Source organism: Phocoena sinus, chromosome 2, assembly GCF_008692025.1.
Source record: "Phocoena sinus isolate mPhoSin1 chromosome 2, mPhoSin1.pri, whole genome shotgun sequence".
Taxonomy (NCBI): domain Eukaryota; kingdom Metazoa; phylum Chordata; class Mammalia; order Artiodactyla; family Phocoenidae; genus Phocoena; species Phocoena sinus.
The window spans coordinates 85,878,329-85,903,563 of NC_045764.1; the positions used below are offsets into that span (position 1 = coordinate 85,878,329).

Consider the following 25,235-nt stretch of genomic DNA (forward strand, 5'->3'; position numbering starts at 1 on the left):
AAGAAGCGAGGGGGGGAAGTCATACTGGATAGTCTGGGTTTCTGGCACTGTGCCAACGAGAAAACTGGACTTAGTGGCTCTCACTTCATGGTGCTGCTTCCATCTCATGCTTAGACTACAGGATAGTTACCGGGGAGGCGGCCAGAATGCCTTTTCCCCCAGGGAGTCATCAGCAAATGTGTGGGGGTAGCCTCTCTTTTTCCTGAGTTTTTGTGGAAGTGGATAGTGTGTGTATGGCCTAACTGTTTTGGGGTTGAGTAAATAAGTAAGTATCCCAACAGTGGCCTGATATCTTGGCGTTACTCTTTCAGTTCTGCTGTGTTCAGTTACATTTATAGCTCCTGGTTGTTTTGCATATGTCACCTTCCATCACTTCCTTAACAGTCTGCATTTTATCACATTGATTTATTTTTTGTTTAAGTCAGTTACACATTTGCCTAAATTTGACATTTGGAAGTTAATTAAATAACTTAATGGTAGTGCCTAATTTAGTGATTATAGCTTCTTAGTAACAGTAGTTTAAAAAATTGAGCTTGAAGAGAGGAGTGGCTTGTAGACTGTGTTTATTCTGGGCTAGCCCTGTTCTAAGGCCCAAGAGGAGTTTGACTTGTAACAGAGTTTTCAGTCTTCAATTTTTGGGGGTTTAACCATGTCTTCTTTTAAACAGAAGACTGTTTTATTTGTTAGCATGTAGAAGCATTGTTCTTTTAGGAAATGAAAAATATTTGTCATTGTGTAGTTGAAGGATTATCCTTCTCCTACAAATCACGTTTTTCTTTTATTCCCCCAATGATTTTTAAGTGGTCCTTAAAATGACTTTGTTTCTGAAAGAAGACCTCAAAATTCTTTATTAATCTATTCTTTAATTCAGCATTTCTGTGCCAGTATAAATATGCATTCATTCCTGCTTAAAATAAAATAGTTTAAGAAGGATGTCTAGAAATTTTCTTTGAAAATGGTTTTATAGAAGTTGATGTACTTTTATTTTTTCAATTTTATGAAAGCATGGAACTCTATTCCTTTGCAATTGATATATACTTCCTTTTCTTTTTCTTTTTCTTTTTTTTTTTTTTTTTTTCCTGGCCGTGCCGCACAGCTTGCGGGATCTTAGTTCCCCAGCCAGGGATTGAACCCATGCCCTCGGAGGTGAAAGCGCGGGGTCATAACCACTGGACCACCAGAGAATTCCCTATACTTATTTTTCATTAGCCAAAATGGTAGCGATTCAGAGTTATACACCAAACTAGTCACTTTTCAAACTTTTCTGGAAGTGACCATAGTAAGAAGTACAATTTTTACATTGTGATGTGGTCTATAATATTTATCTATGTAAATATTATGTAAATGAAACAGAAGTTTCACATAATAATACTGATTTCTACTACATGATACACTCTGATATATTCTATTTAATCTTGTTACCAAACCAAAACTTGGGTCTGCTCGCCCAAGTGTAGTAAAGCCAATCTACTGACACCGGGTTGTGTTGAGGGAAAGTGCAGCATTATTGTAAGGTGCCGTACAAGGAGTTCGGGCTTTCTGAGCATCAGCTGTCCCGGACTTTCTTGTACGGCACCTTACAATAAACGCTGCACTTTCCTTCACCAGAACCTGGTGTCAGTAGATTGGCTTTACTGTGTGTGGGTGAGCAGACCCCAGTTTTGGTTTGGTAACATTTTTTATTAAAAATGCTAATCACAATCTGCTGAATTGATTTCATGATACTCTGATGAGTTGTATTTGCAGTTTGAAAAACATTGTCCTAAACATTGCCCTAAATGACCACAAATTTATATTTTGCTATGCTTTTATCTAATAAATTGTCTTTAATTCCAAAGCAGACTCTGTAGAAAATATGCAGATTATTCAACTACAGGTTCTTAACAAAGCAAAGGAGAGACAACTAGACAATTTAGTTGAAAAGTTAAATGCAAGCGAACGTCAAATTAGATATCTGAATCACCAGCTTCTGATAATAAAAGGTAAGATAACAACTGTTGGGTGCTGTCATGTATGAGGTCAGTTGAGCTCGATAGATTGTTTCCAATAACCTCATTTTAAATAAGAAGCTTAGAGAGGTTGACGTACTTGGTCAGCGGCTCAGAGTGAATTAGTCAGCACGAAACGAAAATCTAGGACTTTTGACCCATTGCCTTGGATTTCTCTCCAGAATGTACATTTTGAGGTCCTCATTATTTCCCTTCTTTCTATTCTGTTAGGATCAGTGAACATTATTTAAATATGCTGATAGCATTCCATCCTAAAAAGTTGTTGTATCCTTACATGGTTTACCTCCAATTCCCAAAGAGACTTGTGTTAAGTTTGCAGTACATTTTCTGAGCCTACAAATTAGCATAATGTTTTAATCCAAGTAAGAGTTTGTGATCCTGAACTGCTTTGGGAGTGCCAAGGAGAAAATGCAGTCATCTCTGGGAGAAGCACATAGTGTAAACACAGATTTCAAATTATAATTGCTTACTCTTCATGCTTTCTGTAGTTTTAGTCAGCGTTGAACTTTGCTTTGTAGAATAATTTTGTGACTGAACTCCAGCTCATTTCAGACTTGATAGTGAAAAGATCTCTTTCTGTAATGCTCATGAAATTTATTTTGTGAGAACTTGTGAACTGTTACAATAAAGTATGTGGTAAGAATATAAGATTAGGTGAATTTAAGCGTTCATTGCAAGTATGTATAGAAAGTAATTTGTCCTCAGATTCCTTCTTTGATTAGCAGGTGTTTGTCATATCTATGTAGCTTCTCAAGTAACAAATGCTGAAATGATTGTTAGGGGACCTTTTGGTCCTCAAAGGGATACATTAAGACTTTTGAAGAGAGTGGTTCCTGTTCTGTAAAAAAAAAAAAAAACTTGAAACCTTTCTAGTTTTCTCGAAATCAAGTGAATTTCATTATCTGAATTGAATTAAATACTACAACATTTATGTGATATAGATCTGATATTTGATAGAGATTGTGACAGTTAGGGTCCCTCTACAGTAACATATTATTTATATAAAAATTTTAAATACTCTAGATGAAAAGGATGGTTTGGCCCTCAGCCTTCAAGAATCACAGAAACTCTTTCAGAATGGAAAAGAAAGAGAAATTCAGCTTGAAGCACAAATAAAAGCACTGGAGACCCAAATACAAGCATTAAAACTCAATGAAGAACAGGTAAATATTTGATCTTCATTACTTATGGTAAACAGTTGTTTCTTACAATGAAATGTTAGTTACTTAACGTTTGGTATCGTGGGACTGAATTTAGAACTTTGAAGTTTACACCTTCTTCTACCATAAGCCTACATTCCTTTCTCTTTCCTTGGAGGAATGGGTCTCCCATCCACCTAGTCATCTATACACCAGAAATCGGGGGGCGGTGAGACCTCAGATCCTCTGCTCCCCTTCATCCAATCAGCCACTGTGTTCTGTTGGGTCTCCTCATTTCTGTCTACATGTCCCTAATTCAGGATTTTACCCTTTTTGCAAAAGTCTCTTAACTAGTCTGTAATGTTTTACCCCTTCTCCTAACTCTTTCATCTGGCCATCTGAGTAATCTTGCTAAAGTACAGTTGTAGTTATATCTTTCCCTTGCTTAAAGCCTTTCAGTGACCCTGCTTTACTTGTGGGGCGAAGTATGGTGTTGAGATGACTGTCTGATCCTTCCCTTTCTCTTCTCTTACTCTTCTCAAACTTTCCTCAAACTCAGCAGTCTGTCTGTTGTTTTCATGTACTCATATGTAGTGTCTCCTGTCTCTGGAATGCCCTTTCCTCAAAACACTGCTATTTCATGAACAAGCCCATGCTCAAGGGTTTTCTTCTCCTAAGTCTTTCCTGTTTTCTTCCCCAAGCCACACGATCACATCTGTTATAACAGATCTAGAACATCTTGAAGGCAAGAACGGGTGGCCCTCATCTTAGTAGCCCCACCATAAGCCCACTGCCTGGCACATAATAGGTGGTCAGTACAGTGTTCAAAACTGACGTAACCTGTGTATTTCTTTTTCCTTATGTTTCTCTGTTCTCGCTCTGGTACTATCATGAGTGTAGCTTTATGTTGTGTTTTGGAATTTGGTAAACAAGGGCTACCCTTACTATTCTTAAAATATTTAGTAGCTCTTTTTCACATTTTTTCTTCTAGATCTTGCAAATCAACTTCTCATGCTTTATAAAAAATCTTGTTGGGATTTTGATTAGTGAGGCATTGTATTTACCATTTTATGGATGGTCAACCAAGTCTTGGAGAGGTCAAATTACTTTTCCAGGATTACAAAGCCAGTTACTGACAAAGCATCAGAACCTAAATTTTCTAACCCCAACAGACTTGCCTTGAAAGTGGTGGCATGTTCTTTGATTAATGAGATGGGTGGCCATTTGACTGTGGGAAATAGTCACAAGTCATTGGTAACCAAGCCTGGTGGTGGGTGATTCATGAGAGTGATACCATTTTGGTGGTTAAAAATGAAAGTGACTTGGTCTTAGATGAGATTTGTGGCTAGTTCTGAGGATGGTTAAGTGGAAAAGGTTCAAGAATGTTGTCTCATGTCTGGTTTCTTCTCGTCCTTAAGCTCTCAGCTAAAAACAGAGAGGACTTCCCATCCACCTTACATCTAAAGTAGCCTATTGCTTCACATTCTTACTCCTCTTCACTGTGTCATATTTTATCACTGTATTTAAAAAATATCTGAAATTATCTCTTTTGTTTACTTGTTATTGTTTTTTTTTTTTTTTTTTTTTTTTTTGCGGTACGCAGGCCTCTCACTGTTGTGGCCTCTCCCGTTGCGGAGCACAGGCTCCGGACGTGCAGGCTCAGTGGCCATGGCTCACGGGCCCAGCCGCTCCGCAGCATGTGGGATCTTCCCGGACCAGGGCACGAACCCGTGTCCCCTGCATCAGCAGGCGGACTCTCAATCACTGCGCCACCAGGGAAGCTCTTGTCTGTCTTGTCTCACCAGAAAGTAGTAGGACTTTAGACCTTGGCTGTTTTGTCATCATGTCCTTAAGTGCTTGGAACCCTGCCTGGCACAAAGTGTCCACCTTATTTACTGAACAAATGAATGAATGTCTTAAGCAGTTAAAGTGGTATTTGGATAAATAGGCAATCTCTGGAACAGAATGAAGAGGAGGCCTCATTTGAAATTTTAATTTTTGTGTGTAATATAGATTATCATCATTTTAAACTTTTTGAAAAATGGTAGTTATTAAAGAGTTGAATTGCTTTTATGTCATAACCTACATAATCTTTTGGTAATCTTTTTATAAGTTAGAAATTACATTTATAAAAAATAAAGTAGCATAAATTAAAAATGCAACAGAATTACCAAGTATATTAGTTTTCTATTGCTGCTGTAACAGATCACCACAAACTTAGTGGCTTAAAACAGCCAAAATTTATTACCTTACAGGCAGAAGGTCAGAAGTCTGACGTGGATCTCATCGGGCTAAAATCAAGGTGTCAGTAGTGCTGTGTTGCTATCTGGAGGCTCTAGGGGAGAATACTTTTTTTTTTTTTTTGCCTTTTCCAGCTTCTAGAGGCCACCTGCATTCCTTGGTGTATGGCTCATTTCCATCTTCAGAGCCAGAAGTTACTGGTTCTGACTTTTCTGCCTCAGTTTTCCTCATTTAAGGACCCTTCTGTGTACATTGCGTCCACCCTAGTAATCCAGGACAGTCTCCTTATTTTAAGGTCATCTGATTAGCAACTTTAATTCAGTCACAACCTTAATTTCCCCTTGCCATGTAACATAACATATTCACAGGTTTCAGGGGTTAGGACATGGGCATCTTTTGGGAGCCATTATTTAACCTGCTACACAATTATTTGATAACAGCTATACAGTTACAGTTTTCAAAACTTCCATTTTAGTAAGTGACGATTGACAGGTGTCATCAGTCTCTCAGGAAACAGTTGTCATTTATCTATGACCTAACAATTGGATTTCCCCCTACACTTGGAGCAAAGAGGGATGCAAACAGCACTGGGACCGGTATAGAAGCAGCAGATTCCTTGCCTGGTACCTGTGTTGCCATCATTTGCGCAAAATCCTCTTTCACTGTCCTCGAACAACTACAGATTTTTTTTTCTCCGTGAATAATGTTTCCAGCAACCATGGGCCTGGTGGGTCCCAGCTAGGGAAGTCTTAAGGAACTAGAGCCACCACGGGGAGACCCTTTCTTCTCTACTTTCATTTAATTAAGCGTGGTTGATTTTTAGAGTTAAAATTCATTAAGAGAGCACAGAGTCAAAATACTGTAAGCATAGGTGTCCTGTGTATACTTACTAGATGATTAAGAAGTCCAGAACAACTGAAATGGCTCTGGACAGCCTGAAGCAGCAGCTGCTGGACCTGCGTCATTCGGAATCACTTCAGCATGCGAGGGAGCAGCATGAGAGCATCGTTATGGGCCTCACAAGGAAGTATGAAGAGCAGGTGCTGTCCTTGCAAAGGAAATTGGATGCTACGGTTACTGCACTTAAAGAACAGGTTGGGATGATTTCAAATGAGCAACTGTTATAAACAAGAAAAGCTGGTTAATTTTTATAACTGACATTTTGCAATTCATCATATAGAAATGCTGGATGTTTGCAGTAGCTGTATGAGTATAATTTAAAAGTCCAAAGAGTTTTATCTATGAATATGCCTTCAAGACATACTATTGGAAATCCTTCCTCTTGTAGGATTGGTTAGTACTTTCTCAGTTCTCACATTACTAGTTCTTCATTTGTCGAGTATTTGTGCATATTGTTCATATGACCTAGAAAAATCCGGACTGAAAGGAAGGAGTGTCTGGGAGCTGGCCTGGACTCGAGAGGTTGTCCTGGGAGCTAACCAGGAGGAGAAGGCTTTTCTTGGGTCTCCCAGTGTTTTGGTTATTAACCTGTCAATAAAGATTGTCTAGATCTTGGGAGAAGAGTTAATTTGGAGAATAGTGTAATCAATAGGGAAGAGATTCTGATCTAAAATCATTTAGATATGAAGCTCGTGCATATTTCACAGTTTTTATTTTACCTTTGCCCCAAAGAGAATAAAATGTTGTAGGCTGAGGGTGAGTCAGATAGTGGGTTTGCTAGTGCTCCAAAACCCCAGGGAATCAGTTGAATGAATAACATTTCAGAGATTATTTTTCTCAATGTAATTTCAGAATTAATTTAACCCAAGGAAAGAAGAGAAGAATAATAAGATGTGAGGGTCTGGAAAATCCCACCACACTTAAAATTCACACTGATTTGGGTTGTTCTTTCTTATTTATACAGCTGACTCTAAATTTTTCCATGATTTAGTTAGAGCTATATAAGATTGTGTTAGTGGCAATAATAATTGTATACCATTTCATTTTATTTTACTTTCATATGTGTTTATGTTTTTATTAGACTTATTTTCCTACATAAGGTTTTTTATTCTTTTTATGTAGAAAAATATTGTGAATTTGATCAGTGTGAAGGATATATACGGGTGGGAAAAGACAAAGCCTGTGACAAATTATTAAGTCTACTTTATAAATATTTTAAACAAATGGAATTTGAGATATGGTTTTACTAAGCTTGTCTGTGTTTGGGTAGCAGCATGAAAGTTGGACGGGGAGAGTGGTGCCTCCTTGCATGACGAGAGGAGTGGAGTCTGGTGGCTTTTCCATGCTGGGTTGAGGATCTCTCCATTCTCTGCTGACGTGGGCACAATTACACAGGGACAGGCTGGGAGCAATTCCTAGTGTGTTCAACCCCTGTGCCTGCTCCATTCTCTTTTCTCACCTCCCCCATCCCCTCAATAGAAGAACCCTAGACTAGAACCCTAGACAGAACAAAGTTTTAATTCTGTGCTGACTGGGCTTCAGACCCCTGAACCATATGTTGAAGTTACTGATTAAGGCCTTTTCCACTGTTGCATTCTGTGAGTGATTTTTCTTTTCTTTTCTTTTCTTTTTAAATGGAGCATAGCATAGCACTGATGTTAGCTTCTGCTTATAGTTGTATAACTGCTTTGCAAAGTGGTGATTCCAAAGTGCCTAGGGTTTTTCCTTTCTGGGAATGTTTCCCCTGGTATCCCTTTTGTGCTGTCAATTTGCTATCAGTTGGCTCAGCATTTTATATATATATATATATATATATATATTTTTTTTTTTTTTTTTTTTTTTTTTTGCGGTACGTGGGCCTCTCACTGCTGTGGCCTCTCCCGTTGTGGAGCCCAGGCTCCGGACGCGCAGGCTCAGTGGCCATGGCTCACAGGCCCAGCCGCTCCGTGGCATGTGGGATCCTCCTGGACCGGGGCACGAACCCGTGTCCCCTGCATCAGCAGGCGGACTCTCAACCACTGCGACACCGGGGAAGCCCTAAATTGCATAGTTTTATGAGTATAATCTGTTTCCCTGAACTTGTCAACAGGAAACAGAGTGGCTTAATTGATTGTTGCCTAAGACACTTTCTTTCCCTGTCCCTGTCCATGTAGCTTGTGGGAATCTTAGTTCCTTGACCATGGATTGAACCCGGGCCATGGCAGTGAAAGCCCAGAATCCTAACCACTAGGCCACCAGGGAACTCTTAATTGATTGTTGCATATAGTCAAATTATTGCCATGGTCTGCCTCTTCTTTGTAATGGTTTTCATAACTACCTTTTGTTGAACTTTTTTTGGCCAGTTCTCAGTCTCTTGTAAAAGCTATTGTGGCCTCCCTGGCACATAAATGTTAGTTGTCCCCCACCTCTTGCACACACATTCACACTGTCATGAATATTAGCTCATTCGTTGTGTTTGCCATGTTACTTTGGTGCTTTAGAACCAAGCTTTTCAAGCTGGCCTCGGAGTCAGCAGCAGTGTGCCAAGAGGTCTGCACGGTTGAATAAACATGGACCAATTTCCAGAAGCTTCATTTTGCTCAAAAATTTGGTAGAAAAACTTTAAAGCAAACATGACTACATTATGAAATAGAATACAAAATTCACATGAATTTTTAAGCTAAAAGAGGAGACTTCAGAGTCCCTTTCCTCTGCTTAAGGAGACTGTTAGTAGTATCCTTATGAGATGTATTTTCTATTTGTCTCCTTAAGGCATTACTGGGCTTTAGATTATGCTATAAATCAGGCCCCACATGCCTTCTCTCTGCTTCAAAGTCCTTTCTTGATATTCCTCTTACTACTTATTTTCCTCAGGCTTTTTCAGGTAACGTCAGCCAATTACCTTAATTTACTTCTCTGCCTCTCACATGTGCTGCTATTGGCTTGGAATTCAGCCTGTGTAGCCCGTTTTGAATGAGGGGTGATGATTTCTTCTAACTGGGAATGGGATTCCCATGGCTCATTACTTCCAAACACAGTTTCTTTTTGTAGACATTTGAATATATTATATACATGCTCTGGATTTTCTATATATTTCCATGTATTTCCATACACTCACACATTTATCCTGTCTGTTTTTCTTTGACATTTTTCAAGTGTTTTTTTGTAGCACTCCCTATGTATAAGACACTGCACAGGCACCTTCAAAGAGACTATTAAGAGAAATAAGACATGTAAAAGGTAGAAAGAAAAACATGAGAGAAACAGATCAAGTTTAAAAGAAGTTCAGAAGAGGGAGAGATAATTTTTGGCTGTTCAGAATAGAATGAGCTTTTGGCTGTTCAGCATAGAGTGAGTTTCCATGTGTTTGTCTGTATCCTTGCTGACTTGGGATACAAATTCCATGGTTCAAAGTGGTCTGCCTAAATATGTATACATACAGTTATACTGAGACTGTAAAATGCAAATAAGCATGTAATACATTTCTTTTGGCTTGAATAAAATCTAGTTTTAGAACAACAGTGCCTTGTGAATATAGAGCAGAGAGGGACTTTAGAAGCCATCAAATTCAACGTTTATTATCATAATTACAAAAGAAAAAACAGACTGAGAAGTTGATGACTTGATCGTATAAGTGTGTTCTTCTGACTCCCAGTCCTGTGCACTTGACCTTGTAAAAGAGGTGATCCTGCCAGGTGATGATTTTATATTTGACTTAAAATCCAAGTATGTAAGATCATAACTGTTAGTTTAATATTTAATAACTAACTGATCATGAAAATGACTTCTTGGACACTTTTTCTATTTAGGAAGATATTTGCTGTCATTTGAAAGATCAGGTTAAACAACTGGAAAGGAATCAAGAAGCAACCAAATTAGAAAAGACTGAAATCATTAACAGATTGACGAGAAGCCTGGAAGAGAGCCAGAAGCAGTGTGCCAACTTGTTGCACTCAGGTCGGTGTCTGTGTGAGCGGAGGCTCCCCAGAAGGCTAGTAGAAATATCTGGAGAGCACACAGTAGGATCCGTGAGTTAAATCCAGAAAAGACAGAAAAGATCATTGGTGACAAAATTTGTTTTAACATCGTTACTGTTATATATGTATGGAGGTGTGGTGTATTTTCATTCGATAATTTGGAAAACCCAGACAAGTATAAGGTAGAAAATAAAAATAGCCAATAATCCTACTACCCAGAGATAACTGTTGTTAATATTTAAATGTATTTCCTTCAAGTGAAATGAACACACACATACAGACAATTCCCTGCTTCTGTACACAGTATATTTTAAAATAAATCAAAGCTGAATGTGAAAAAAATTGAACAATAAAATATATGTTAAGATAGGTTCTATACCTGAAAGCTAAAAATGGTCATGAAATCCCACTATATTTTGCTTTTAGACTTGATCTTTGATCATATAGTTCTATCCTTTTATATAACTTCTTTAATTTTTCTTTTCTTCTAAGTGGAGTAGCCACTTACCTGGTCAGTTGAAGCCCCTAAGTTACGTTTTTGTCACGCTTAAGATTTCTAGTATGGTCTTCGTGGTATTAAGTTTGAGACATATGCTTCCTATCACTTTCAGTAGTACTTTTATTTCTTATTTAATAAAATGATAATGAGAGTAAAATGCAATAAAATAATCAAATGTTTATATAAACACTACTGTACAGACAAAACTGCCTGGTTTGCTGGTGAATAGCTCACACTGAAGATAACTCAGTGATCATTCATCAACTGATATATGAAAGTCAGACCTTGGCATATGATGTCATTCAGACTGTTGATACAATGTATGTAAGAGTGGGTTATTCAGAAGTTGAAAAGACTGTCTAAATGTGTGTGTGTGTGTGTGTGTGTGTGTGTGTGTGTGTGTGTTTTGGTGGAGGCAAAATTTTCATCATACTCCATTTAGGTCCCACCTCTGTGTTCAGTTTTGTATCCTTTTGTTTCACATGGCATTACTTAGCCTTTTCCCTTGCCATTAAAGACTTTGAAAATATGATTTTCTTTTGTTGCATTATATGCCATCATTACTTTGCTTAACCACTTTCCAGATGCTCATTTTCTTTTGAGGAAATCCAATAAAGTCCTTTTAAAATGGGAACCTTTTAGAATATTAGGTTACTAGAGCTTCAGAAGTACAATACCAATATGTTTCTTGTACATGCAGAGGTGGGGTGGTGGAAATAAAAGAACTCAGAGAGAAGCGAAAGGCAGCAAGATGTAGTCTTCTTATTAGATGGTAGAAATGGTTTCCAAAGAATTTTTGCTCTGGCTTTCTGTGAGCTGGAATGTTCTGCTCCTGTTAAAGGACTTGTGGAGTGTTAAGGTCTGTAGACGTGGCTGATTTGATTCATGGCAAAGTCACAGTAGCCTGTGTCTTCAACTTCCCAAGGACCTGTGGGGAGCCATACTAAATCTGGGAAATGTCTGCACCAGACCTATGCCTTCTGGGTCCTACGAGCTGTACCTTTGTGCTCCTAAAAAGGTAGTTAGAAGGTAATAAAGCAGAGCTCCACCTTCTGTAGCTTCAGTGGATTCAGGTTCTTCTGTACATCACAGGCACTTTGTCCCTTTACATCTGGTGTATTCTATGATTCTTTCTCCCACAGGCTCAGTACAGGAGGTCGCTCAGCTCCAGGTCCAGATGCAGCAAGCACAAAAGGCACATGCTATGAGTGAAAACATGAATAAGGCTTTGCAAGTGAGTGTCGCCACTGGAAAGAGACTCCGTGGGTAACTGAATTAGGCGTTGGTTACATCACCTTTCTGAGCCTTGGCTTTCTCTATATAAAAGAGGTGGCTGGACCGTCTCCAGTCCAGCCCATGGGAGTTGTTCACAACCTCACCCACACATCTAGGTAGTCAGGCCCAGGTCTGTCCAACTGCAGAGCCAGGGCCCAGCCCCTTCCTTCGCATGGCATATCCTTTCATCTCTGGAGGTGTCCCAGAGATAAGTTTATCTACAGGTGTGGGAAACCTACAAGTTACCTGCCATTCTCTCACATCCTCCTCCAGCACCACTTAACGTTTTCCGTGGGAGGAAGAGTTCCAGTATTACCTCCACTGGAAGGAGGCATCTTTTGCCTTTTCACTACTGGCAGACTAAAGTGCAACACTTTCTCGGCAAACCAGTCTCCTCTGTCCTCTACTCTAGTAAGCCGATGTGTGCTGCCACCAGCTTCTCAGCTCAAGGGAGGCTTTTTGTGGAGGACAAAATGTAAGGGAGGGAGGAGTGAGAGAAGCTGTTTACATCTGTTTTCTCATTCATTTATTCATTTGTTCATTCAGCTTACTTGAAAACCTGACATGTGCTACCGTTATATTTTTAATGTGTGCCAAAAATGCATTTGAAGAAACGTTTCTGCCTTCTATTAATCATTAAAATGAATTTTGAAGAATAAAATGACTGATTCCTTCTATAAAAAATAATGAATATAACTTGCAATAATTTTGTGTTTTAGGAGGAAATAAAAGAACTAAAAGAAGAAATTTCTCTCTATGAATCTGCTGCAAAACTAGGAATATTTCCAAGTGACTCAGAAGGAGAATTAAATATAGAACTCACTGAATCGTATGTGGATTTGGGTATTAAGAAAGTCAACCGGAAAAAATCCAAAGTTAAGAGGTATCTAGAAAATACTTTACTATAGAAGAAGTCACATTAATAATATTGACGGTGCATAATAAAAGGGGTTCTTGAGTGCAGAACAATATAGTTTAGTAATTTCTAATGAAGTTGCAATGTCGGAAATCAAAATTAACAAAAACCTCAAGTATTAGTATTGTACTGTCCCAATAGCAGTAGGGCACCGCAGTTTCAATAAGGTAAAAATGGTATAGTTAAAATATGTAAGTTAAATTCTACAACTTAAATTATGTATGTTTTATTACTTAAGGTGGGGGCATATTATTTTTATGATGTTAACACTGTGTGTTGGAAGTAGGCATTTATCAATGGTATATGAGAAAATAAGCGTTAATTTTCCCTAGGAACCTTACTGTGACCTTAGTTTTAAAATACGGATTCTGTCTTTTACACTTAACGCAGATATTTTAACACTGCTTAACACAGATATTTTTAGCACTCTCATGGAAGGGAGTGCTTCATCATCCCTTCTAGAGACCAGCGGGGGTAGGGCGGGGAGTGGTCGTGGTAGAAGATGGAGCACATTTAGATACCATTAAACACGTAAAAGATGAACGAAGGAAAGGATGTATATTTTGAAGCACTTGCTAAGGGGCTGTGCAAGGCTCTGGGAGTAGAGTACAAAAGATGAAATAGACCTTCTCCTTTCCCACAGGGAGTTTATATTTTGTCTGATGGGGAAAAGGAGACACAGTTGTACGCAGCTAAGTACTGTGTGCTAAATGTAATGCTTGATGTACAAAGGGGCATTTATCCATTTGTTCTACTGGTCTGGGATAAAGATGAAAGAGATTGTATTCAGGCTAAGGAAAGCCTTTCTTGAATGCATTTTTTTAAAATTTATTTTTAAATTTATTATTATTTTTTTATCTTTTGGCCACACTGCGTGGTATGTGGGATCTTAGTTCCCTGACCAGGCATCGAACCCGTGCCCCCTGCAGTGGAAGTGCGGGGTCCCAACCGCTGGACCACCAGGGAAGTCCCCCTTGAATGCATTCTTGAATGAAACCACCACCGTCTTGTTTATAGATCAAGACTGAGTTTGCCATCGTTAGTGTTTCTTGAAAGTATTTACTACCTGTTGTGTTTCAGGTATCATGCAACTAAATACAAATGTATAAATCTCCTGAAAGGTTTGTTCCACAATAAGTTTTAGAACTTATGCTGTGATTCCATTTTCAAAACAGTAAAATGAGATTCAGTAAATTAAAATCTCAATCAGGTGATGCTGTGGAACATGATGTTAACATTAGTTGAGTAAGTTTCCATTTATCTGGAGGTCAGTCTTTAGGGACTCTCATCTCAACAGATCCCAACTGCAATCTAGAAAGAAGCCAAGAAGCAAATAGCAGACCAAGATTATGTGATGTATTTATTAGGAGCCACCTTGGGGCTCTTATCCCAGAGCCATATTCACTTAGATTTGTTGGTACCCCATGAGTTACCTGATTTCCTAACTGACCACAGAGTAACTGGGTCAGGGAGTTGGGAGAGGTGCTGCCAGGGCTTCAGCCAGACGGCTATGCCTCAGCAAGGAGAGAACTACAGGAACGCATGGTGCCAGAGCTGCTGAGCACCGGGGTAAGCAGCTTTTTACATCTAGGCCTGTTCTGATCCGCATCAGAATGTCCACAGCCATGATCCCGAGAAGAAAGCCTTCAGCTTTGGTTAGTTAATTAAAGCAAAAAGTGGATGAATGTGCTTTAAACAGATTTACATAAAAATTTAAAGTTTAAATGTAGTCATCTGGAAAATTTACTGCTGTGAATGCATTTCCTGTTAATGCCAGATTAATTCTAAGGGGCTGGTGGAAAGAGCACGGTCTTTAGATCCAGATTTGTTTTGAATCATAGTTTTGCCATTTATTACTAACTTTATGACCTTGGGCACGTTTCTTGACTTTTCTGAGCCTGTTTTCTTACCAGGCTTTTTCTATCACGTAGATTGTAGCGTATCCCTTGGGGGATAAAACAAGGATTAAAATAGATAATGAGGGCTTCCCTGGTGGCGCAGTGGTTGAGAGTCCGCCTGCCGATGCAGGGGACGTGGGTTTGTGCCCCGGTCCCGGAAGATCCCACATGCCGCGGAGCGGCTGGGCCCGTGAGCCATGGCCGCTGAGCCTGCGCTCCGCAACGGGAGAGGCCACAACAGTGAGAGGCCCGCGTACCGCAAAAAAAAAAAAAAAAAAAAGATAATGAATATAAAGGACCTCATGTAATAAGTTCTGGCACATATTAGGCACTTAATCAGTGGTAGGTGTTACTATTTTATTTAAGAGATGCTTGGTTAAACTATACCATTGATCAGATTTTATATTAATCAACTTTTGATTGGACACATATTTTATAAAAAGTCCTTCATCCTCATTTAAATCTTGGGGAAAACGTGCGATCCACATTATCATTTTAGAGTTGGGAAAACCGGAGCTCAAAGAGCTGAACGCCTTAGCCCAAGAAGACAGACCCTTAGCAGCAGAACCAGTACTTAAACCCAAAACTTGATTGTCATGTAAATCTGTTGGTTCTTATTTGCATGACAGTCAAACCTTTTTGCCTTAAACTTCATTCTTTTATATATATATTTTGTTGTTGTTGTTGTTTTAGAGGATTAAAGATTTAATTCCTGCCAAAAAAGATTTCTCTCCAACTTATTACTTTAACTTGTGCCATAATTAGCCTGGGAATTGGGTAGATAATACATGTATATGTGTATAGGTTTGTCTTTCCAAGTAGACTTACTCGATCATGATGTTTACTAAAATGTATTTACTTCTTTGCCCTTTCTATTTAATTAGCACTTATAACCCAAATCCTACAGTAATTTAAAGCACATTCCTATAGATAATAAACTTGAGATATCACATTGCTATCGTACCAAAAGGAATGCCAGCTGCATTCAACCAAGCAAGTGGGGAATAACTAAAGCAAGTGGGTAGTCACTGAGGCTCAGTAAGGAGATGTTCAATGAAGTGGAGGATAAGTGAGAAAGATTAGCTTGTACTCATCCCTCCCACCAGCACTTTAATGGATAAGAATTCAGCTTTGAGGAAAAAGTAAAAATATTTATTCTTAGTTCAAAGTGAGAGGAGATATAGGAGAGATTAGATGTGTACCTTTCCTCTGCTGGATTGTGGTTCTTAGAACAAAAGGAAGCAGCACTTTCCCAGTGCTGAGAATTTTAGTTCTTTGTTGACTTGAGCTGCTTTCAAATCACTGACCCAAATATTAGCGGCTCCAAGCTTTCACTCCCGCCTACCACCTCCCTCAAGCTACTGCCTAGTAAACTTTAAGGGTTTAGCCTCAGTGTTCTATTTCACGTTCATGGAATTTGAGTAGCTAAATCTTCATGCAGCCTGCAGACAGCTTCCCCTCTCCCTTATTGTAGTTGGCTGCGAAGCTCAACTAATAAACATTTAACAAGTGGAATGCCTTTTCCCTAGGTCTTCTCAGCAGGCTTCATAAGGGACTACAGTTTATTTGGATTGAGGGGAACCAACCTTCACAGGGCTCACTAGTGAGCCTAATACAGGGCTGGTCACCACTGCTGACTTTTCCCTTTTGGGAAAGAAGAGAAAATTATTTTAGCAAGCACTCTCTCTGCTCTGACTTGGCTCCCTCTAGGAGTACATGATGTGCTATTTCAGTGGTCAAGGTTCAGTAAGAAAAGAAGTGAGGGATGCATAATTTGTTAACTGCTGAAAGTTAGTTCATGTCTTACAGCACAGGAAGATGCATTGCAATATGTTTTATATTTCTTATATAATTATATTTATGTCTTACATTTCTATATAAAGAGAAGTGGTTTAAGTTGGCGATCTACACATACAGACATATTTACACTATATTACACATGCAAAAGTTGTGTATATTAATAAATATGTAGTATATCGCCAGGATCTCTTTTTGTAATATTAAAAAAAGCCTAATATTTTGTTCATCCTTTCTCTCTGTATACATGTGTGTATAATACACGCAATATACATATATATGTATGTGTGTGTATATATAAATATATTTTTTAACATTTCATTGGAAATCATACGAAACTGAAAAACAGGAAAAAATATGTTAATTCAGGTACTATTCTTTCTTTTTTTAGAAAGACTTTAGTTTTTTCTTTCTTTCTTTAGCAAACTGACTTTATTTAATAATGTGCCAGAAGTCTTAAAAATATATATAGCACTTTAGGTTTGTGGTTTCTAGTTAAGATTTTTTTTTTAAACATGTTTACTGGAGTATAGTTGCTTCACAGTGGTGTGCTAGTTTCTGCTCTATAACAAAGTGAATCAGCTATACATACACATATATCCCCATATCTCCTCCCTCTGCGTCTCCCTCCCATGCTCCTTATCCCTCCCCTCTAGGTGGTCACAAAGCACCCGAGCTGATCTCCCTGTGCTATGCGGCTGCTTCCCACTAGCTATCTGTTTTACATTTGGGAGTGTGTATATGTCCATGCCACTCTCCCACTTCGTCCCAGCTTACCATTCCCCCTCCCCTTGTGCTCAAGTCCATTCTCTATGTCTGCGTCTTTATTCCTGTCCTGCCCCTAAGTTCTTCAGACCTTTTTTTTTTTTTTTAATTTTTAGATTCCCTATATATGTGTTAGCATACAGTATTTGTTTTTCTCTTTCTGACTTCACGCTTTATTACAGACTCTAGGCCCATCCACCTCACTACAAATAACTCAATTTCGTGGAAAGACTTAAAAAAAATGTTTTTTAGAACATTTTTAGATTTACAGAAAAATTAATATAGTACAAGAATTCCCCTATACTGTGCACCCATTTTTCCCTGTTAACATCTTACAACAGCATGCTATCTTTGCTACAACTAATGAACTAATATTGATGGATTATTATTAACTAACGTCCATAGTTTATTTAGACGTCCTTAGTTTTTACATCATGTCCTTTTTCTGTTCTGGGATTGCACCAGAATACCTCCTTACATTTTGGAGTCATTTTTCCTTAGGTTCCTCCTGACTTTCCTTGTTTTTGATGACCTTGACAGTCTGAGAAATACTGGTCAAGCATTTTGTGGGAAGGAAGATCCTCTTGGAATTTGAATGTTTTTCTCATGGGTGGAACCAGATGAGGTTCCATTTTCATCACATCACTTTAAGGGTACATATTATCAGCTATTTATTTCTTTTCAAAAGTAACTTTCTCCTTTATTATGGAAAAATTAGAAAATACGGATTAAAAGCACCCATAATCTTATTCAACCCCCATGAAGAAAACCACTATTAGCATTTTGGTATTAAGTTCCACATTATCTGTTTTGTAGGTTTCTAAAGATAAAATACTTTGAATATACTACTTTATAATGTAATTTTTAACTTAGTACATTCTGAAATCTTTAGATGTCAGTAAATGTTGTAAATACTTACTAGTGGATATGGGGATGAATGAACTATATTTTAGTTAGTAATACACTGTTTAAAATTTTTTAAACTGTTAAGTAATGCAGTATTATAAACATACTTGTTGAGTCTTTATTCATGTCTTTGGTTATTTCCTTAAGATGTGGATGAATATTCTTGTTAAAGAGTATGCATGTTTGAGGCTTTTGATACAAGTGTTGTCAAGCAACCCTGTAGTTTGCATTATTACCCATATCTGTGATAGTACCTATTTCTTTGTACCCTATGCATTGCTGAGGGTTATGACTTTTCCTGTTTAAAAATTTTATAAAGTTGGATCCATCACTTTTTTTCCCTTACAATTTCTTGATGGTATTTCTCTAGTACTTTTTATAGTTTTATTTTACCTTTTAAAACTTTTAAAATTGTGAAATATAACACATAAAGAAGAGTGTATGAAACATGAGTGTATAGCTTAATGCATGATTTTAAAGTGAATTCCCATGGAACTACCACAGAGGCCAAGAAGTAAACATTGTCGGCAGCTGCCCATATTCCTCTTTCCAGTCATAACCTTGAGGTTACTACTATCTTAACTGTTACGGTAATTATTTTCTGGCTTTTTGTTCTTTTAAGACCTAATTATCCATGCCTAAACACTACAGATTAGGTTTGCCTTTATTTAGAGAACTCATACGTTAGGTGGTTTTTCTTTTTCCTTTTCTTCTACAGCTTTATTGAGATATACAGTTGACCCTTGAGCAACATGGGTTTGAACTGCAGGGGTCCACTTATACGTGGATTTTTTCAATAAATATGGAACGTGTATTTTTATTTTACAGGTGGTGGTGGGGAATCGGTGCCCCCAACCCTCCACATTGTTCAAGGGTCAACTGTATTTCAAATACCATAAAATTCACCCATTTGAAGTGTACACAGTTCAATGTGTTTAAGTATACCCAGAGTTGTCCATCTATCACCACAACCTAATTTTAAAACATTTCAATATCCCGCACAAGAAACCCAGTACTTTTTACCAGTCATTCCCCATTATCCTGTCCTCACAGCTCAGGCAAACACTAATCTACTTTCTACCTCTATGGATTTGCCTGTTCTCTACATTTCACTTAAATAGATTCATATAATATGTGGTCTTTTGTGATTGGCTTCTTTCACTTAGCTCATAATGCTTTCAAGGTTCATCCATGTTGTAGCATGTATCAGTACTTTAACCCATTTTATAGCCAAATAATACTCCATTGTATGAATTTACCACATTTTGCTTATGTATTCATCAGCTGATGGACATTTATTTGGATTGTCTGTTTCTACTTTTTGGCTATTATGAATAATGCTGCAAATTTTTGAGTGGACATATGTTTTCAAACTGTATTAAGTTTAGCATTTTGAAAAATAGTCAAACAGTTCAAAGTGGCTGCAGCATTTTACATTGTCTCTGGCAATGAATGAAGGTTTCAATTTTTTCATATCCTCATCAGCACTTGGTATTTTCCATTTAAAAAATTATAGTTTCTTCATGGGTATTGAATGGTTTCTCATCATGGTGATTTGCTAATGATGTGGTTTTTACTTAATGGCTAATTACGTTGAACATCTTTTCATGTGTTTATTGGCCATTGTATATTTTCTTTGGGGAAATGTCTATTCACATCTTTTGCCCATTTTAAAATTAGGTTGTCTTTTTATTGTTTAATTTTAAGAGCTCTTTATATATTCCGAATTTAAGTTCCTTGTCAGATATATGGTTTGGATATATTTTCTCCTGTTCAGTGGGTTGTCTTTTCACTTTCTTGATAGCATCCTTTGAAGCACAAAAGTCTTTAATTTTATAAAGTCCAACTTATGTATATTTTCTTTGTTAGCTTGTGCTTTTGGTATCTAAGAAACCATTTTCTAATCCAGCGTTCTGAAGATTTATACCTATGTTATCTTATAAGAGTTTTGTCTCTTACATTAAGTCTTGAGATCCATTTTGAATTAATTTTTGCATATGATATGAGATAGGGTTCTAACTTCATTCTTCTGTATGTGGATAGCCAGTTGTTTCATACCATTTGTTGAAAAGACTCTTCTCCATTAAATTGTTTTGGCACCCTTGTTGAAAATCTATTGACTGTGAATGTGAGCGTTTATTTCTGGGCTCTCAGTTTTATTCCAGTGATCTATATGTCCTTAGGCTAGTACCACACTGCCTATAGATTGCTATACCTTTGTAGTAACTTTTGAAATTGGAAAGTCTGGGTCTTCCAACTTTGTTTTTCTTTTTCAAGATTTCTTTGGCTAATCTGGGTCTCTTGCCTTTCCCTATGAATTTTAGGATCAATTTGTCAATTTCTGCAAAGAAACCAGCTGAGCTTTTTTTTTTTTTTTTTTCTTTTCTTTTCCTTTCTTTTCTGCAGTACTCAGGCTTCTCAATGCTGTGGCCTCTCCTGTTGCGGAGCACAGGCTCCGGACACGCAGGCTCAGCGGCCGTGGCTCACAGGCCCAGCCGCTCCGCGGCACGTGGGATCTTCCCGGACCGGGGCACGAACCCGCGTCCCCCGCATCGGCAAGCGGACTCTCAACCACTGCGCCTCCAGGGAAGCCCCCAGCTGAGCTTTTGATAGGGGTTGCAGGGAATCTATAGAACAATATTGTGTTCTGATCCCTGAACATGGGATGTTTTTCCATTTATTTAGGTCTTCTTTTATTTCTTTCAGTGTACCAGTCATCTACTTTTATAATTTTGTGGCTTTCAGTGTAGTAGTCATATGTCTTTGTTAAATTTACTCCAAAGTATTTTATTCTCTTGCCTATTCTTTTCGCAGGATTGTTTTCTTAGTTTTATTTTCAGGAGGTTCACTGCTAGTGTGTAGAAATACAATTGATTTTGTGTATTGATCTTGTATCCTGCCACATTGCTGAACTTGTTAATTAGTTCAAATAGTTTTTTAGTGGATTCCTTAGGATCTTTTATATTCAAGATCATGTCATCTGAAAATAGCGATAGTTTTACTTCTTTCTTTCCAATCTGGATGACTTTCACTTCTTTTTCTTGACTAATTGCTCTAGCTAGAATCTCTAGTACAATGTTGAATAGAAGTGGCAAGAGCAGACATCCTTGTCTTGCTCCTGATTTTACAAGGAAGTATTCAGTCATTCTCCATTAAGCATGAATTCTGGCTGTTAGTTTTTCATAGATATAGGTTCATTAGATTTTTTTCACCAAAATTTTGTTTGTGAAACTTATGTTGTAGCAGGTAGCTGTAGCCCATTCATTTATATATGTAAATATATGTGTGTGTGTGTGTAACTTTATTTGTATGAATATTCCACAGTTTATTTTCCATCCTACTGTCCATAGAGTCTTAATGTTATTTCCTGGTACAATGTGCATACATTTCTGTTGGGTATATAATATGAAGTGAAATTGCTTGTAGTACTTGTGTTTCAACTTTAATAGGTAATGCAAAGCTATTTTCTAAAGTAGTTGGGCCAGGCTTCCCTGGTGGCGCAGTGGTTGAGAGTCCGCCTGCCAATGCAGGGGACATGGGTTTGTGCCCTGGTCTGGGAAGATCCCACATGCCGCGGAGTGGCTGGGCCCGTGAGCCATGGCCGCTGAGCCTGTGTGTCCAGAGCCTGTGCTCTGCAACGGGAGAGGCCACAACAGTGAGAGGCCTGCGTACCGCAAAAAATTAAAAATAATAATAATAAACTAGTTGTGCCAGTTTACATCCCCACCAGAAGTGTATGAAAGTTTTAATTGCTCTGTCTTCTTGCTGTTACTTGTTATTGTCAGTCTTTTAGTTTTAGCCACTTAATGTGTAGTGATATTTTATTGTGGTCTTTATTTGCATTCTCCCAGATTATGAATGAGATTGCACTCCATTAAAAAAACATGCCTATTGTGTTTATTGGTGGCTTGGGTGTGGTGTGTGTGTGTGTGTGTGTGTTTGTGTGTGTGAGTGTGAAGAAGGACTTGTTCATGTCCCTCCTCAGTTTTTACATGATATTTTGTGTGTGCATGTGTTCCGTTGATTTATAGGCGTTTTTGTTGAAAACTGTTCTAGATAAGAGATCTTCGATGTTATGTGTGTTGCAGATATCTCCTCTCACTCACTTCTTCTGTTTCTTCCCTCTGGCTTGCCTTTTTAACCTTTTAATGTATCTCTTGATGAATGGAAGTTTTTAAACTTTAGTCAAATTTATCCATCTTCATGGTTAGTGCTTTTATAGTCCCTTTAAGAAACCTTTCCTTACTTCAGGATCATGAAGCTTATTCTCTTATGCTGCCTTCTAAAAGCTTTATTGCTTTGCCTTATACTTTAGTTTTACCATCTATCTGGAATTGCTGTTCTTATTAGGGTTTTTCTGATTGTTCTTGCTCGTTTACACTTCCAAATGAACTTTATATTTTACTTGTTCTGTTCTAGGAAAACAATCCTGATAATATTTTTACTAAGATCATCTTAAGTATATAAACCCAGGGAGAACTGATATCTTTATGATGTTGAATTTACTTAAGAATATAACATGTCTTTTCATTTGCTTAAATCTGTTTTTGTCTTTCAAGTGTGTTTTGAAGTTTTTCACATTTAGGTTTTGCACAATTCTTGTTAAATTGATGCCTCGGTATTTTATTTTGCAATAGTGAATGGCATGTTCTTTTCCATTATTTCTTCTGAGTATTGTTTGTATATATTATTTCTATATTGTGTGTTATAACCTGTTGCCTTCTAATTCTCTTATTGTTTGTAATAGTTTTTCCATTAGATTATAAGTTTTTTAGATATAATTATATCATCTGCTAATGGAGATAATTTTACCTCTTCCTTTCCACTTATGCTCCAAATTGCTTTTCTTTTTATGGTTACATTAGAGTTCCTACAATTTATTTTATTTAAATAGCAATAGCAATAGTATAAATGTTCTTTTCCAAAGTGGTTGTACCATTTTGCATTCCCAGAAGCAAAGTCTGAGAGTTTCAGTTGTTCTGTGCCATTGTTAAATCTTGATAGCCAATCTTTTAAAATTTGAGCGCTTCTAGTTTGTGTGTAGTGGTATCTCATTGTGGTTTTAACTTGTATTTCCCTAATGGCTAATAAAGTTAAACATCTTTTGATATGCCTTGCTTTCCTTTTTTCTTGTGCTTAATTATTATTTGTATATGTTGTTTGGTCTTCATATATTTCAGGATACAAGCCCTTTGTCTGATATGTGTTGTGAATATTTTCCTCCACTCTCTGGTTTATCTTATCATTTTCTTAATGGTATCTTTTGAAGAGCAAAAATTTTAAGTTTTTATGAATTCAGATTTATCAACTGTCTCATTTATAGTTCATGGTTTTTGTGTATTGTAACTCAATGTTACAAAAATTTTCTGTTGTGATCTTAGAAATTCCATAGTTTTACCTCTTATATTTCCATTTATGATCCGTTATGAGTTAATTTTTTAGTATCGTGTGAGGGAAGGATTGATGTTTACTTTTTTCATTCCAGTATCCAATTGATCTAATCCCATTTGTCAGAAAAGCTTTTCTTTCCCAGTTGAGTTGCCTTGGTATCTTTGTTGATAATCAGTTGACCATATGTTTGTGGGTCTATTTCTGTATTCTCCATTCTGTTCCAGTGATCTTTTTGGTGATAACAGTCTTGATACTGTAGCTTTATAGTTTTGAAATGGGTTGAACACATCCTTCAACTTTGTTGTTTTCAAAATTGAAACTATTCTAAGTTCTTTGCATTTCAAAATAAATTTTATGGTTAGCTTGTCAACTTCTACAAAAAATGTCCTCTGGAATTTTAATTTGAAATGTGTTGAATCTATAGATCAATTTTGGGAGAATTGACATCTTAAGATATTGCTGTTTGTCAATTATATCTCGAAAAAGCTGGGGGAATTAAAGAAATTGAGTTTTCCACTTTCTGAACATGCATGCTATACTTCTCTATTTAGGCCTTCTTCAGTTTCTCTCAGTAATGTTTAGTAGTTTTCAGTGTAGAGATCCCTTTGGTAGATACCATTTCCCTTTAGCTGAAGAACCTCCTCTGGCATTTCTTCCAGAGCATGTCTGTTGGCAACAAATTCTTAGTTTCCTTATATGAAAATGCCCTTATATTTGCTGATTAAAGAATTCCGGGTCAACTGTTCTTTTATTGCAGCGCTTTAAAGATATGCTCTTCCACTGCCTCTGGCCTCATTGGTTTCTGAAGAGAAATCTATTGTTATTTGAGTCATTGTTTTGTATGTAATAAGTAGTTTTTCTCCTGCTGTTTTCAAAAAAGATTTTTTTTTTTTTCAGTTTTAAGCAGTTTGATTACAATGTGTCTAAGTGTGTTTTTCTTTTGGGTTATTTCATTTGGGGTTCACTGAGCTTCTTGAAAATGTAAATTTATTATGTCTTTTACCAAATTTGTGAAAATGTTGACCATTATTTCTTCAAATATTTTTTCTGCCTCCTCTTTCTCCTCTCCTTCTCGTTCTCCAATTATACATAATGTTAAATCTTTTTATATTGTCCCACAGTTCCCTGAGACACTGTTCATTTTTTTTTCTGTTTTCACGTTAGATGATTGCTGTTGAACTATTTTCAAGCCCACTCATTCTTTCCCCTGTCATTTCTACTCTATTGAGCCTGTCCAGTGAGGGTTTTTTTTTTTTTTTTTTAACTTTTAGGTACTGTATTTTTCAATGATAAAATTTCCATTTGGTTCTTCTAAAGTTTTTATTTCTCTGTTGAGAATTCCTATCTTTTCGTTCATTTCAAATATGTTTCCTTTACTCGTAAAGCATAGCTATTAGCTGCTTTAACTTTTTAAAACTCTTTGTGATAGTTCCAGCATTTGGGCTTTCCATGTTAGTTTTATGTTGAGTAATTTTAGATTGTATAGTAGACATTGTGATTTTTATGTTGTATAGAAATTTGCATAGGTGTTTCAAATCTTAGT

The 25,235-nt window shown here is 37.3% G+C and overlaps 1 protein-coding gene across 5 annotated transcripts in view; it reads left to right on the forward strand.

Annotated features, from left to right (window-relative positions):
* The window catches only part of CEP152 (centrosomal protein 152), a 98,813-nt gene that overhangs the window by 25,714 nt on the left and 47,864 nt on the right, over positions 1 to 25,235 (forward strand). For 3 of the 5 annotated variants that reach the window (XM_032624865.1, XM_032624867.1, XM_032624869.1), the window contains exons 7-12: positions 1,842 to 1,982; positions 3,033 to 3,172; positions 6,283 to 6,483; positions 10,078 to 10,225; positions 11,887 to 11,978; positions 12,739 to 12,902. In XM_032624865.1, coding sequence (XP_032480756.1) covers positions 1,842 to 1,982; positions 3,033 to 3,172; positions 6,283 to 6,483; positions 10,078 to 10,225; positions 11,887 to 11,978; positions 12,739 to 12,902 — 886 coding nt within the window. Of the gene's footprint in view, positions 1 to 1,838; positions 1,983 to 3,032; positions 3,173 to 6,282; positions 6,484 to 10,077; positions 10,226 to 11,886; positions 11,979 to 12,738; positions 12,903 to 25,235 lie in introns of all 5 variants that reach the window. The other 2 variants (XM_032624866.1, XM_032624868.1) reach the window with 1 other exon arrangement.